General features: G+C 47.4%; 1 protein-coding gene across 1 annotated transcript in view; it reads left to right on the forward strand.

The window, feature by feature from the left end:
• Positions 1-16,173, forward strand: part of SCRN1 (secernin 1) — a 57,305-nt gene that overhangs the window by 35,160 nt on the left and 5,972 nt on the right. Inside the window, exons 4-7 of the mRNA XM_030857446.2 lie at positions 2,565-2,767; positions 3,996-4,190; positions 6,372-6,537; positions 15,592-15,772. Of these exons, the coding sequence (XP_030713306.1) occupies positions 2,565-2,767; positions 3,996-4,190; positions 6,372-6,537; positions 15,592-15,772 (745 nt within the window). The remainder of the gene's footprint in view (positions 1-2,564; positions 2,768-3,995; positions 4,191-6,371; positions 6,538-15,591; positions 15,773-16,173) is intronic.

A 16,173-nucleotide genomic window follows, 5' to 3' on the forward strand; every position in this document is an offset into this window, starting at 1 on the left:
CCAGTCAAGCCCATAATGAGGTGTAGCACCCGAAGTGAAAGGAGGCATGGGGACCAGCCTGACGCAAAATGTGTTCTCATTTTGCGTCAGATGAATCTGCCTCATCTAGGAGGGGAAACTGTCATGAAAAGCTTAAAACAGGCCTCAGTGTTGGGAGACTCGTGGCCTGGATCAGCATAGCCTGGTGCATTTGTAGCTCTGAGTCTCAGGCGGAGAGGGTGTAACCCGCTGTCATTCACAGCTCTGGCAGTTGTCCTGTTCTCAGCCCATGGCAGAGAGACCGCAAGGGAATGGTCAGGTGGGACAAAGGCGTATCTTCTCCCCATGGTCCTGGCATGAGGGGTATAATCAGAATCGTGTCTGTAGATGAGCGCTGAGGCGCCCCTGCAGATGCCGTGCAGGAGGGCATCAAAGTCAGTCTGGGAGGGCACGTGTGTTGGAATCTCAGCGTGGGACCCAAACAGGCAGAACAGCAGGAGAGTAAGTTAGAAACTGCACAAGAGAAGTCACAGCTTCCAGACGTGGCACTATTGCCCCGGCTGGGTATTCACAGGCTCCTAGCACACATTTGCACGGGTAAGTTGGGGCCCTGCAAAGGCCCTGGGCACAGGGTTCTCCCTGGAATACGTACATAAGACGGTGTAACCAGGGGCCACCAGGGACCTGTGGAAAGCAGGGCCCCTCCTGTGTGCCCAGCTCTGCGCTGTGAGAGGTACTCACAGCACACTTGTTTGCTCTGGATCCTCAAGGTAAGGTGAGCACTTACTTCCTCTACGCCGTTTTGGAGAAGATGGCACTGACCAACGAAGAGTCCACTAATTCCACCTTCTAACGAGTTTATTCTTTTATCACTCCCATGAAGTCTCAGGCTTCAGCTTCTCAAAGCATTGCCTTGTCACCAGTCTCCCTAAATAAGCTTAAATTGAGAAATGCCAAATGAATTGATATACAATTACCTACGAAAATAAGCCTCTTGCAAAGATAAGACCAGAGCACAGAGTTGCATTATCCGGCAGCATAGTGAAATGTCCCTTCAGGAAGAATCAAGCTGGGTGAATTTTAATAACGATTGCATCTCAAGTCGAAAACTCACCCAGGACTGGCCTCTGCTATCATCTTAGCAGGCTCATTGCTCTGCTCTGTGCTTCTGCCCCCAGAAGTACAAGTTGAATGAAGAGATGAATAAGTAGACATTTACCGGGCACCCATTACATGCCATCTTCTTTCAAATCAGCCTGAGAGGGAAGTAGTACTGTTTTCACTTTACAGATGAGAAAATCAAGGTTCGGAAAGTTTATCCCTGGTGGATAGCAGAACCAGAATTAGAACTGAGGTCCCTTTATCTCCGCGTCGTTTGTTTTTCTGCCACAGTGTGCTATGTCTGGAAACTTACTGATCACGTACTTGGTGCTGGGCCCTAGAGCCATGTATTTTCATGTTCATTGTTTCATAAAACCCATCCTCATAGTACTCAGTGATGTAGGTATTTATTTTACAGGTGACGTAAAACTGAAGGTCAAGTATATTACGGAACTTGCTCAGGGTCACACAGAGGGCAGTCTGTGCCTGCTTTAAGGGGTCTATTAATTGGAAGGGCTGGGAGGGGACTGCTGTTTCACTTTGAAAGAAATATGTCCTTTTGGACGACTGAAGCTGTAAGCCACACCAGTAGAGGTGCGCTGATAGGTAGGAGGAGAATATGTAGAAAAAGGACTGATCGTGGACAAACCAGCCGCCCATCGCTAAGGAGATCGTGAGTGAATTATATGCACAGAGGACAATGGCTGGCTGTGGAGCACTTTTATTACTAATCAAAACATCTGGTGGGGCTTCCCTGGTGGCGCAGTGGTTGAGAATCTGCCCGCTAATGCAGGGGACACGGGTTCGAGCCCTGGTCTGGGAGGATCCCACATGCCGCGGAGCAGCTAGGCCCATGAGCCACAACTACTGAGCCTGCGCCTCTGGAGCCTGTGCTACGCAACAAGAGAGGCCCGCGCACCGCGATGAAGAGTGGCCCCCACTTGCCACAACTAGAGAAAGCCCTCGCACAGAAACGAAGACCCAACACAGCAAAAATAAATAAAATAAATTAATTAAAAACAACAACAAAACAAAAACAAAACATCTGGTGTAGAATAATAGAGGTCAAGGCTGGACTGGGCAGAGGTTTCCTTTTGCCCAGAGGCAGGAGGGAGAACAAGCCACAGAGAGGGGGTCTTGCTAAGGGCTGCAACTGAGCTGACCAGCTCTAGGGGAGTCAGAATTAGAAAAGAGAAAGAGAGGTGGCCGAGCTTCCTTTCAAGAGGGAGAAGCCACTGGGCTCCTGATATGCAAGGGGGGCGTCCAAAGACAGAAAATGCCCCCGTGATTTTGAACCGAATGTGTGACAGTTGTGTATCTGAGTTCAAGTGCTGTTTATCTGTTTGCGTATTGGCTTGAGTGTTTAACATAGTTACACACATTGGCATTCTTCATAGCTCAGCCCCATCCCAGCCTTTGGTTCCTATGCTGATAATGAGGTGGTGAGGAATGACAGAGGTATGCTTCTGGTTTTCTTACTTCAGGCTTGGTTTAGAGAGAGGGGCAACAGCTAAAGAAGCCTTAGATGTCATCGTCGCCTTGTTGGAAGAACATGGACAAGGCGGGAATTATTATGAAGATGCAAACTCCTACCACAGCTTCCAAAGTGCATATTTGATCGTGGACAGTGAGGAAGCCTGGGTGCTGGAGACCGTGGGGAAGTACTGGGCTGCGGAGAGAATCACAGGTGAGTGGGGTGGCCGGTGGAGAGTTTCGAGGACAGGAAAAGCTGAGGCCATGGTGCCTGGACTTAGAGAAGTCATGCTGCTGTTGCAGACCCTCTGTGCTTCATGTGTAGGCTCTGGAGTGCCTCTCATTTCTGGGCTTCTGCTTCTAGAGAGGAACGGGGGTTTCCTGAGCCTGGAGTGAAGGATGTCAATGCTTGGGAAGCACACACCTGACATTTCATATTGACTGTTTGCCTGGGAGCAAGTCCCAATTCTTAGTTACAGAAACAAAGTCCCAGAGATTTTTCTCAACCTCATGCACATCCGTGTGCACACACATGCACCCAGACACATGTATATTTGCACACACGTTCCATTAATTTAAAACAATTCATTATCGGGAATTCCCTGGTAGTCCAGTGGTTAGGACTCTGTGCTCTCACTGCCAGGGGCCTGGGTTCAATCCCTGGTCGGGGAACTAAGATCCCATAAGCCGTGCAGTGTGGCCTAAACTAATAAATAAATAAAACAATTAATTATCAGGGCTACTGTGTTTTTCTAAATGTTGGGACCTGAAAAAAATTTGAATGAAGAAGTATATTTTATATATAGGGCTTCCCTGGTGGCGCAGTGGTTGGGGGTCTGCCTGCCGATGCAGGGGATGCGGGTTCGTGCCCCGGTGTGGGAGGATCCCACATGCCGCGGAGCGGCTGGGCCCGTGAGCCATGGCCGCTGAGCCTGCATGTCCAGAGCCTGTGCTCCGCAACGGGAGGGGCCACAACAATGAGAGGCCCGCGTACCGCAAAAAAATAAATAAAAAATAAAAAACTATATGTATATTTGAGCAGAGGGCAGTAGTATAAACTGTTCCTTCAGGTGGAGTGAGACTAAATTGGGGAGGAGGAATCTCTGGAGCTGCGACGTTCATGAGTCTTGTTAGTAGCACAACGCCTCTTTCAAAGAACCTTTCACTTTTCTTGTGAGTAGTAAATGCTTGGGGTTTAGTTCACCAGATCAAGTGACTGTTGCTCATTGAAAATGTGATAAAATGTGTCAGGAGTGGTCACAACTCCTGGGAAATCTTAAAAGAGAACCAAGGATCATCTGTTTCTCTCTTCAGAAACAGAATCCATTCCTCCCTATACTTAAGAGTCAAGTTGCACGGGAGAGACGCCCTGTAAATTTCCATTTCTTGATTAAGTCTTTGTAAGTCTATTTCTAAATAACTGGGTTTTGCACTCTCTACAGAGGGAGTCAAGTGCATTTGCAATCAGCTTTCGCTCACGACTAAGATTGATGCAGAGCATCCTGAACTCAGGAGTTATGCTCAGAGTCAAGGCTGGTGGACGGGAGAGGACGAGTTCAATTTTTCTGAAGTTTTTTCTCCAGCTGATGACCATCTAGCCTGCTGTGCAGGCAAAGACAGCTTAGAAAAGCAAGAAGGTGAGTTAGTGTATCCCTTACAATTCTCCCTCTCATACCCTTTGTCTTGCAGCTATTTCAGAGACCTTGTTTGAACTTAGGCGAATGAGCAGAGAGGAAGAGTAGAGAATAGACCTTGTATATAGAGACCGACTTGTGCTGAAGTCCTTGCTGTGCAGGCAAGATGACAACTTGCATTTATTTTTACATGATGCTTTCTCATCATGGATGTTTCCTTTTCCTGTTTCTCCTTTAAATGCTGATGTCCTTATGCTTGTCTTGTTTGATACTTATTCCAGCCTTGCTTATACCTCAGCATTTGTATATTTGACTTATCTTCTTCATATATTTTCCTCTCCCGTTAGCCTGCTGAGTCTTGACATCAGGGGTGTTGTCTTTTGCTCATCTTAGGATCCCCTTGTGAGGCTTGTTATAGTCCTTTGTTCCATGAACATTTGCTGAGTCAAATTGTTGAACTGAATTCCTTTCCTGAACCCTGTATCTTCCACCCAGTATTGACTTAGTCAGAATCCATGTTTAAGTAGATGTGGGTGACTGGATAGCTTGTTACTTTTATGCGTGAGTGGAAAACCCTTCCACATAAACACAGTGGCCACATTTTATATTTGCCATTGGTCATTTAGAACAGGAGTTGGCAAACTATAACTTGTTGGCTGTTCCCTGTTTTGTAAATACAATTTCATTAGAACACAGCCACACCCATTTATTTACCTATTGCTTATGGCTACTTCCATGCTACGTGGCAGAGTTGAGCAGTTGCGACAGGTAACTTATGGCAGAGATTATAGGGCCCATAAGCTTAACATATTTCCTATCTGGTTCTTTAAGAAAAAGTTGGCTTGACTCAATCTAGAAGAACGCTTTAGGACTTCTGCTATAGAACTTAATTAATAAATTCTGGGTAGGAAGGTAAGAAAGTATCCATTTACAAATGGGAACTTTATAAAAAACCCTAAAAGTTTTTCACTTCAAAAACCTAGCTTGGTAAAAGTATATAATACCAGTTGTAAGGTTGTCCTGCCAAAATATCAAACGTAAATCTGATGAAGCTTCTGGATCTAGCTACTAGTTTACCAGAAATACAGAGGATGGAGGAAAATATTCAAAACACCATCTACAAAGTCTGTCTTGCAAAGTCCAGAGTGTGAGAAACTCAGGAGAAATGGCCCAACAAATAAAATGCAAGGGGGAAAAATGAGACGCAGTGACGAAGAGAGTCTTAAGAGACATTATCAACCTGTTGGATCCTGGTTTAAATCAGTAAACTCATTTATGAAACAGTGAGGAAGTTTGAACCCTGGATAGTTGAAGAACAGAAGGACTTACTGTTAATACTTTTAGGTGTGATGTGTTATGCATAGAGATTTACAAAGAGGATGTGAGTCGTGGTAGTGAAGTTTAAGGCACCTTTTCTCTATGTGATGCTCTGATTTGATCTTTGTGAACACACTGAAAAAATAGTGTTTCAATGAATTATAAACAGAGGGAGAAAACGTAGAACCAGGATCCTGTGTAGTAAAAGATTTGTTAGTCTGTTTATCTGAAGTCAGAGCCAATAGTCCTCATGGCTCTAAATATTCTAAATACCTCTCTGTGTATGTTTCCCACTGCAGGGAGGTCATTCTCCAAATATAGTATTGACTCTAACCAGCAAGACTGTACCAGAGAGCTGGCTTGGTGCACTGCATAGATTGCATACTTTCTTATGAATATCATTCTGTTGCATACTGTACTAGTTGAGGAATTGCCAAGTGCTGTCACACAGAGACCCCAGAGTAATGTGGCTTAAAGAAAATGGAAATTTATTTCTCTCCCATGTTACAGTTCAGACGTATATGGACAGTCCAGGGCGGGTGGGTTATTCTGCCTCAACACGTGACTTCCTTTTGTGGTCCACTCACTGGCATCTCCCAGCCAGCAGGAAGGGAGGGAAAAAAGTGAAGGGCAAACACTCCTTTTTATGGATGTAATGGGAAAGTTGCACGCATAATTTCTGCTCACCTCCCGTTGGTCAGGATCTACCACGTGACCACATCTAGCCACAAGGGGAGCTGGGAAATATAGTCCCTACTTGGGCAGTTCTGTTCCCAGCTGTAATTTCAGGGGTTCTGTTACTAAAAAGGGAGAGGACTGATGGATTTTGGTTACAGCTTGCCTCCTCTCTGTCTCTTTTCTTTACAGAAAGCATCACTGTGCAGACTATGATTGACATCTTACGGGACAAAGCCAGTGGAGTCTGTATAGACTCCGAGTCTTTCCTTACCACAGCCAGTGTAGTGTCTGTCCTGCCTCAGAACAGAAGCTCGCCATGCATTCACTACTTCACTGGGACCCCAGATCCTTCCAGGTTTGTCTGAGACACAGTCACACAGGTGGCAAGCGTGTGCTTCCCTTGAGAGCTCACCCAGTAATCACACACTGAGTTCCTGCACCTCCTGCTGTATAGCTGAGTCACGTTTTTTAGTCATCTCACCATGGCCAGTGCAGCACAAAGAGCTGTGATGAAGGGAAGTTCTTGGCTTTTGTCACATACCATTCATCACCATCATGGAAGCAAATTGTTTTAAATTCAACAAACATTTATTAATATATATTATGGGCCAGGCATTGTGCTGTATTTGAGGGATGCAAAGATAAATAAGACCCAGTGAGACAGAAAGATACAGGAATGCCCAAGATTGATCCAAACCACCAGTTCCTATGAGTTAGGGGACAGAATGGTCCAGAGGCAATGCACATTGAAGCCACTTCAAGTGCACTGGCCTCTTCTCTAAGACATTGTGTTTTAGGGTATTGCTTTCTGCCCACACACTTCAGCAAAGGGCTTGCACTGCACAGTGTTTAAGAACACGGCATCTAGAATTGAATTCCACCTCTGTCACTTAGTAACTGGTAAGTCTCTTAACCTCTCCAAGCTTGTGTCTGTCCTGTACCATGGACACAATACCAGCCCCTACTGTTATATGCTTTTGGGAAGGATTAAATGAGATAATCCAAGTAAATGCATAGTAGGTTTAAGTATTATTTATTAAGACTATCTCTGATCTACCAGGTAGACAGCAGCCCTTCTCCTCGGTAACTTTCAGTCATGCACACCACAAGTCATGTCATCAGTGGCTTAGACACGACCATCCAGTGATTTCTAAATTATCAGAATCACTTAGGGGAGTTTTTGAAAAATACAGATGCCTTGGCCCAAACCTATTGTATCAGAATCTTTAAGGTGGGCTTAGGAATCTATCTGGTGAGTCTGATCCTCAGCTTGGAGAGGTCTAGAAGACTGCCCATTTCAGTAGGTTCTTTGGTATTTTTCATGTGCTCCATTGGCTGAAAACCATCATCATTTGAGTGTCGGGTATCAAACCTTTGACTCTGCTACCAGGGAATCTGTAGCTGTTTGATTTCATTCCCTTTCCAGCTGAAAGTATTTACTCTCCCCATATTGTTTCAGGAATATAAGACAATGGCAGTGTCCAGCTAGGGACTGTTCGATGACTCAGGGGAGAAGCCAAGTACCTTTCCTGACCCTTTGACCTCACTACTGCCAACATCAATAGATCTTTCTAGCAAGACCTATTAAATTCGGTATAAGCTATCCTTAGTTTTTCATTCATTCATTATTCATTCAACAAGCACTTATTAGGCACTTGCTGTGTACCAAATCTTATGCTTGTTGGGTACTAGAGACAAAGTGTGCGCAAGATAAGAGGTGGCACGAAGGAGACAATGAAGGGGGAAACCATAGAGAAAGAACTCTTGAGCACTGGGGGTTGTAGGAAGAGAGGTGTGTTAGGTGCTAAAAGCAGGAATGACATTCTGGGTAGAGGGAACAGCATATGCAAAGGCAGAGAGGCATGAGACAGAATGGCACACACTGCAGCTGTGCATCCTCTTGTAGTTTATGTTTCCATCCCTCCTCCACCCGCCCCCTCACCCCCGCCCCCCCACCAGTACACAAGCCCAACATGGGACCTCTGCTGGCCTCTGACAGCGAGCCTTGCCCGCTGGGCAGTATTCCAGGCAACCTCTCAGGACACGCCTCTGTTTGACTCCAGCTGCTTTCTCTTGATTTTATCTTCCAGTCCTGAATGCTTGGTTCCATGGCCCCACTCCCACCCCCTTTTTGATCCATGAGACCTGGGGCTTGTCTTTCCTCTCCTTGGTGTCTGACTTCCCCTTGTGGACTGACCTCGCTTGCTGGTGGCTTTTGTGAGCACTTTGTGCTGGCCCGCCGGGGTACATGTTGGCATTTAGAGTCTGTCTGGAACACTCTGCTGAGGTATTTAGACATTGTTCTTCAGGGAACAGGAGCCTTTGAAGGAGCAGGTTGAACTGAAGAATGACCATAGCAACCCCGTTGGTTCCTGATGTCTCAGACAGCTGCTCTAACTGTGCTTAGAAGACAGGGCTTGTGATTGCCGGGATGTGAAGATAAAGCAATTCTGTTTCCTAGGGTAAAGTACACGGCCTAATATAATTCTAAAAATGAGCTGGAAAATAGCTTTCTAATATCTAAAATGGAAAATTTCAAGTAATTTTAAAAGAAAGTGATTCATGGTTAAGTTAATTGAAAAGACCTATTAAGGGCTTCCCGGAAGACATTCATTTTTATCTTCTCTGGTTAAATGAGCTACATTTCCTACTGTGACTATAGAACTGCCATAGATTTTTTCCCTCCTATTCAGCATTTCAAGGTTTCTCTGTAATTGGGCATTCCCAACATTTTGTATTTTGTCATCAGGAAGCGTAATTACCTACTCTTGGGTTTTTAGGTAATAAAATTAGGGAAATTTTAACTGGCTTCTGCTAATGCTAAAAACATTAGAGAGATGTTTGCAAGAAATAGTTTCAGAGCAGTGGACTTGCAAAAGATTATGATCAAAGAAGACTATATTATTTATCTTCCTAATTAATGTTAGAAACCAAAGGACATCATCTTACTATTGGTCTGCCTGCTTCAGAACTTCTTGACTCCTTGCTCATTGCATCAATTATAGATCCTTTTCTTGATATAGCTTGTTCTCACATTCCCTTTTTTTCTTCCTCCTTCCCTCCCTTCTCTCCTCCCTTCCTCCTAAGATGTACCAGGTACTATGTAAGTTTGAGAGTTGGAAGCAGATGCAGAAGTCAGTTTGAGAGTGGGTGGGAGATGCAGAAGACCTTTAATTAATTGTATTGAGCAGGAAAATTCCATCCTATTAATATTCTGGTGAGTCAGCTGGTGCCTTGGTCATCCATATAGTTACACTCGTTGGCTTTAGTGCACCGGTTCTGACCTTTGGAGGCCATTTCCTACGTGGAAGCAGTAATTGTCAAAGCTCATCGATACGAAGAATTGGAGAGGGAAAGAGCAGAGAGGTACCTTTGCATTTGGAGGCAGTGTAAGATTCCGAGTCTCGTGGTGTGCCGGAGCCTATGGAAGCTGATGATGTCATCTCTTCCCAACCCTGTGTTCAGTGACATCACATCGGTAGCTTGAAATGGGCCCCAGTGGGCGTGTTTACACCTTGGAAATCGGCAGACATCATGAATTAGGGCTTGTTATTTTCACCACTGAGAGGCCCCCGCATCTGAGAAAACACACAAACACTCAAGATACAGGATGGATAAACCAAGAGGGGGAGAGTATTAAAAATTTTCCATTTTAAATATTAGAAGGCTATTTCCCACCCATTTCTTTAATTGTATTAGGCCGTGTACTTTAGCCTGGTAAACAGAAAATAGGGAGGAAGTTCTAGGAAAAAGGGGGTGTTTGACCCACTTTAGTGGCAGGGAATGGGGACACGCAAGGGACATGGTGTGTGTGTGTGTGTTTTCTTCGTCTTCTCCCAGGTACTAGGCTCGAGAGGCTACATTGCATCAGCTGAGACTGTCTTGTCTGGTTAATTCAAATGTTAGTGACAAGTGGAACCTTTTCATTATTGGAGATGATGTCATGGGCTGTAGACACCGTAGTTTACTATGTAAATACAGTGTGGGGCACAGCCTGCACAGACAGACACAGAGCCGAGGGCCTTGCATAAAATAGCACTGCCTCTGATTTCATTCCCAATTCTCCCAACACTGTCTTTGTCCTCTCTCCTACCCCACGGTTTTCACTTTCCAAAACCGCCCAGAGTATCTGTATCCAGCCCTCAGGGTGTCCCATGCTCCAAAAGTACTAGTTCTCTTTCCCTCTAAATGAAAACACCCTTCGTGGGTGAGTTCTGCTCTCCACCAGATGTGGCTTTGACTATATGATTAAAGTGACTCACAGTCAAGCTGGGATGACCCATGGATGAACCATTCAGAGGGACACCTGCAGTTGAGAGAAACTGGTTCTTCCAGGCCCTTTTCAGATTGGTTCAAAGTTTAGCAAATTCATCCAAGCAGGAGCCTTTGTGCTGCTATTTTCTGCGCCAGCGGATCTGCTGGGGACTCCAGGGCACAGGATAAGCTCAGCTTCATCGCTCAGGGCATTTCTGCATCTTCTGTGTGAACAGAGCCATGTTTGAAGTCAGAAATGTGAGCTGGCCACTGATACTTAAATTCCAAAGCACAAAAATATTTTGCTTTTCTGCAGTAGCATAATGGGTATATATATATATTTTAGAAACCCGCAGAAGCGATATATAAGGGTGAGTGGTAATGGGGGAAAATGACTTTAGATTTAGAAGATCTGAATTTACTTCTCCATCTGGCACGTATTAGGAATGTACCTGTGGACAAAGCACTTAGCTTCTGTGAGCCTCAGTCATCTCATCTGTGAAATGGTACAGAAGTTTTTGCCCTGCCTTGTTCACTGCTGCAGGGGTCCCCAACCAACCCCTGGTCTGCAGCCTGTTAGGAACTGGGCTGCGCAGCAGGAGGTGAGCGGCAGGCGAGCGAGCGAAGCTTCATCTGTATTTACAGCCGCTCCCCAGCCCTCACATTACTGCCTGAGCCATCACCCCACACCCCCGCCGTCCGTGGAAAAATTGTCTTCCACGAAGCCAGTCCCTGGTGCCAAAAAGGTTGGGAACCGCTGCCCTGCTGTATCCCTAGTACTTAGAATAGTATCTGGATCTCAGCATTACACACATATTGAATGAATGAATGAATGAAATTCCATGAGAATTGAATGAAAGCACTTTGAAAATTATGATATATGGTAAAATGTTAGAGACTTTCGTGATGATTTTGTCTTCCTTCCAAAGGGAGAGACAAATGAGAGGAAAACAGATTTTTTACACTGGCTTGGTGCATCCGTCTCAAGGTTTTAGAAAGAAACGAGGGACGGAGACGGCAAGGATGCCTCCAGTCAAGTGCCTTTCTTAGTTGTGGCTCAGAGTGTCACCCAGGACTAAACTCCTGCAGACTCTGAGGCAGGCCTTGCAAGCCCGTGCTGGCTTCGTGCCGTCAGACTGCATGCCGTGGCCCCTCGCGTTGTCTCAGTGAGAGCTGACGGGTTCAGTGGTGGGGTTCCCTTTCATGTTGCTCATGGCTGTCTTTGTTTAATTGTCCTGCTCGAGGGTCCCCTTAGCGTAGCTCAGCCACCTTTAAACTTCCTCATTGACCAGCTACTGGGCCGACCTTTGCTGGTGGAAGCAATTCCCCCTTTGGGCCTATCATCCTGTATTTGTGTCACACCACACCGTGGAGGGGCTGGGTGACCAGGGTGAGCTCTGGGGTAGGGGGCTTTTCTGAAGGTCAGTCTGTGAGGCAGCTCTGAGGGTGGGGCAGAATCAGCTTCCGGAGCTCCCTCAGCTGTGTCCTGCCTGCATCCGAGCCACCCATGGGCTCCTCTGGGGGTTCTCCACATGGCTGATGAAGTGGGCACCGCCCTGGCTGGGTGGGCCTGGAGGGGTGGTCGCGACCCAGAGGGCAGTTCAGCTTTGCCACTGGCTGGGCGTGCGGCCTTGGCAAGTCGTTTCCTCTTTCTGGGCCATTACTTAGCATACATTTACTCAAGTGGCATTTAAGAAGCTACCATCTGAGGTTCAGTGTGGGAAGATGTCCGAGTATCTTCTCACCTATTTGGACTTTTAATGAGATTTTCTGTAAGGATTGGCAGGAAATAAGAACATTTGGAAACTGCTGAGTTATCCACGATGCCCTTTTCTGGATATGTGGACAGAAATGATCAGGACTGAGTTATAGATAATTCCCACACCCTGGTATATTAGTATTATTGCAGTTTCTTATTGGCAGTAATTTTATTTATTCAATCTCAAAAAAACCTTTAACCACCAGACACATCTATGGTTCATGTTTTTAGCAGCTGAGGGTGCTGACTTCCTTATAGACTTTGGAAAAAAACACCTGGAGAGGTTTGGCTGCCTTAGAATATTATGGGAACCTCGTCATATTACTTATTTATTTTTAAAGTTAAAATGGATAGATGGGAGGGTTAAACATATGGTCCCTCCTGTCTTAGAAATGCTACCAGACACTCTCACTGATGTTAAAATGAGTGTGGACTGGTTTGAAGTTCCATCACATAGAGGGTTCTGACTTTTACTCTGCTATTATCCTGTATATTGGGTGCAGAAGACCATGATTGTTCTTAGCATGAACTTCTTGAAGACACAAGTTCACAGGCCTCATGACATAGAAAGAGAAATAACACAATAGCTTTAAAAGTTGAAAGGGACCGTAGAGATCGTTTCAGTCCAGTGAGAGGCAGAGAGGGAAAATGATGGGCCCCATAGTTACTCAAAGGGGACAAGGGGACACACCCCCCCATTCTGAGTCCCAGCCCAGTTCCCTGCCCCACTGTCACGAGGCAGGCAGACCCAGATGGTCGCTCAACAAGACCGGCGCCATCCTTCTCCCTCACAGGGCCGGTGTCGGGATGGTCCTGAGCCGCATGGTAAGAAAAGCACCGAGGTTCCAGAAACTGAGTGACCGATTTCCCAGTGAAAACGTCACTCCCCCATGGCCTTTTGAAGGGTAGAGAAGAGAGGTGCAGTGCGGGGGGTTGTTTGGGGTAGCATCACGCGAGTGAACATCATCTGTGGCCTGGGGCCGGTGTAATACGGGAGAACCCCTGTCCCAAGGAACCTCCTCAGCAGCCCGGGCTCAGCAGTTCTGCTGGACACTGCAGTTTCCCTGGCTCGCCATGGCTAAGCCCGCACCCACCCCGCCTCCAAGGCCAAGAGCAGGGGATCCCCCGGCTCTGACCCTCTCTGCCTAGCACTGGGCCTGGGGAGGAGGTGTGAACTGTGCAGGTTCTGGGGTGTTTGGCAGGAGCCCGGGGCCCAGTGTCGCTCAGGGGCTCTCAGCTCAGGCCAAGGAAGCTGCAGGTCACATCTGCCGGAACACGGTGTGTGTTGTGTGCACTGCCTTTTCAGGAAACCCCGAGTGCTGTCAGGCCCTGAAGGAGAGGACGCTTGCCCGCTGTGAGGCTGCTGTGTCGTCAGAGGCCAGAGGGGCGCAGAGGCAGTTAGTCCTGGATGTCTCTATGCCGGACTCCGCCCGCTTCCACCTCTTTCCCTCCCTCCCTCCCTCCCTCCCACTCTCCCCTCTCCCTCCCCATCCATTACCATCTGCCAGTGAACCCTCAAACTGCCCTTTTGCAGAGTCAACCAAATGACCAATTGGAGAATTCAACTTCATGTAATCAAAATTCTTTAGACGCTTTAAAATTGTGCATTAATTCCTTTCGCTTTCAACAGTCACCCATTCAGCGTTCAGGAGAAGGGAAGAGGAGTGAGGTATTTTCAGAGGCCGTAGGAAGTGGCAACGTGTGTTCCCCCTGCATGAGGTAGCTCCCCTGCATCTTGGGGAGGGAAGTTCCTTGGGAGGACTCGGCCTTGTGGAATTAGGTCCCACCCACACGCCCATGCCTTGTGCTTCACGGTGGATGGGCCCAGCCTCCTGCGTTTGCCTCACCTGCAGAACACAACACTATCCTTAACCTGTACCACCCACTTTGCCAGCTTTGGGAGCAACTGCTTTCAATATTCAAATTAAATTAGGATGAGCCCGACCTTTCATGCTGTGATCAGGGTCTTCTTCACCTGAGCCCTTTTCCCTTGACAACCTCAGGGAACAAACTCAAGAGGTCACTGCTAGTTACTGTGGTCTCTGGTCATGCTCCTCAGACTTGGATGTCATCAGTCCCCTGGGGACCTTAACAAGCAGGTTCTATTCAGCAGGACGGGGGTGGGGGGTGGGGGGTGGGGTGGGGGATGGGGCCTGAGGGTGATGCTGACTCTCAAGTCCAAGGACACAGTTTGGGTACAAAGGTCACGGGTTTCCAGTTCTTTGCAGATTGTGGCATAGTGAAAATGTTTGTGTGACACAGCGGCAAGGCTGCTCTGGCCGCCTCAAGTCCAGGCACCTCGGGGCTGAGGGAATCAACCTCCCAGCTCACTTCTCACCCACTGGAGGTACCAGTTAAGAGGAGAGGAAACAACCCAAACCTGAGCCGCACACACGGGGTGCGGGTGTGTGTCTCATTCTCTCCAATTGTTATTGCAGGTGCCCACGTGGTGTGATTGAAAACAGGCCACCCTCGGGGCCCAGAGGTGCCTGTGCTCTGCCAGGAGGACTGCTTTGATCCAGCCGTGTTCTTTCTGGGTGCAGAGCAGGGAGAGTGAGGCTCTCTCCCTCTAGTGTTACTGTCAGCTGTGGTCGCCACAGACCCCGTTGGCCTGGGATCCCAAGATGCAGTTTCTTAGACACATGGCTCTTTTGGGGTGTGTGCGCATCTGGGGGGATGTGTTGAAATGTCCCCAGGTATGCACAGGTGCGCGCACATGCACACACACACACACACACACACACACACACACACACACACACAGCCATGTCCCCTAAGACATCCCTTGTGCCAAAAGAGCTGAATCAAAAGAGTTCTTGGGTTAGCCGCCTACCATCCTCTCAGCCTCACTCTCACACAACCAGACTTCTGTCCTCTGTGGTGTGCCCTCTCTGGGGCCCCGGGATTCTTTCTTTGTCATCTGTCTTAATCTGTCCCACCTTGAGTCTGTCAGAGATATTTCAAACATTTTCAAATAAGGTAGAACCTAAAAAAAAAGGTTGAGGTCTCAGACCCTGCCTTTCCAGGAGGCCCCTTTCCACAGAGCATGGTGGAGATAGACCAGCTCTGATCGGTGGCCCATTGCACCCTTTCCTCAAAACACTGTGTCTATCTGCCTCCTTTCATGTGACTGAAAGGGGCTCCTAAATGGCCTTCCCCGAACAAAGCCAGTGTGTTTTGATGTCTCCTCTCTGCACATAGAAGAATTTGCAGCTTATAAACAGCAGTTAGTTCTACTAAAATAGTTACTAAGATATGCAGTTGGGTCTCTCCCGGCAGGCACCCGCCTGCCCCCCGTGAGCTGGCCCAGGAGATGTTTGCTGAAGGACAGGGCAGCCTCTGGTGTCCTCAAGCCCCGGGCTCGGTTTGGCTGAAGTACCTCTCCTTTCTCTCCAGGTCCATATTCAAGCCTTTCATCTTTGTCGACGATGTAAAACTCGTCCCCAAAGCACAGTCTCCCTGTTTCGGAGGCGATGACCCTGCCAGAAAGGAGCCTCGGTTCCAGGAGAAGCCAGACCGCCGCCACGAGCTATACAAGGCCCATGAGTGGGCCCGGGCGGTCCTGGAGAGTGACGAGGTGAGCCTGGCTGTGAGCCCCGGGTGCGGGCGGGGTCCCTAGCAAGGAGGCAGGACAGTGTTGAACAAGCTCGTCATCTTCCTCCTCTCCAGCAAGTCTGCTTCCAGAAACCCAGGCTCCCGGGGCCCCTGCTAGAACGCTGGTGGTAATTGTTCCTCCCAGCCTCTTGAAACCCAGTGAAACCAAGCCTCTGCTTTTGATGTTATTCTAGAACTCAGTGGGCTAAGCATCTCCCTCTTTTACTTACTGTTCACCTGCAAATAACAGAAACGTGCAGTACTAGTCAGAACTGCTTTTCTGTTGTCGAAAATTCTTTGTGTACTTTTAGGGGTAAAAATGTGTACGTAACGGCAGCACTTCAAAGATGCCATCATGTTGTTGTTTAACAAAGTTCTGGAGAC

The sequence above is a fragment of the Globicephala melas genome, chromosome 9, assembly GCF_963455315.2.
Source record: "Globicephala melas chromosome 9, mGloMel1.2, whole genome shotgun sequence".
NCBI lineage: Eukaryota > Metazoa > Chordata > Mammalia > Artiodactyla > Delphinidae > Globicephala > Globicephala melas.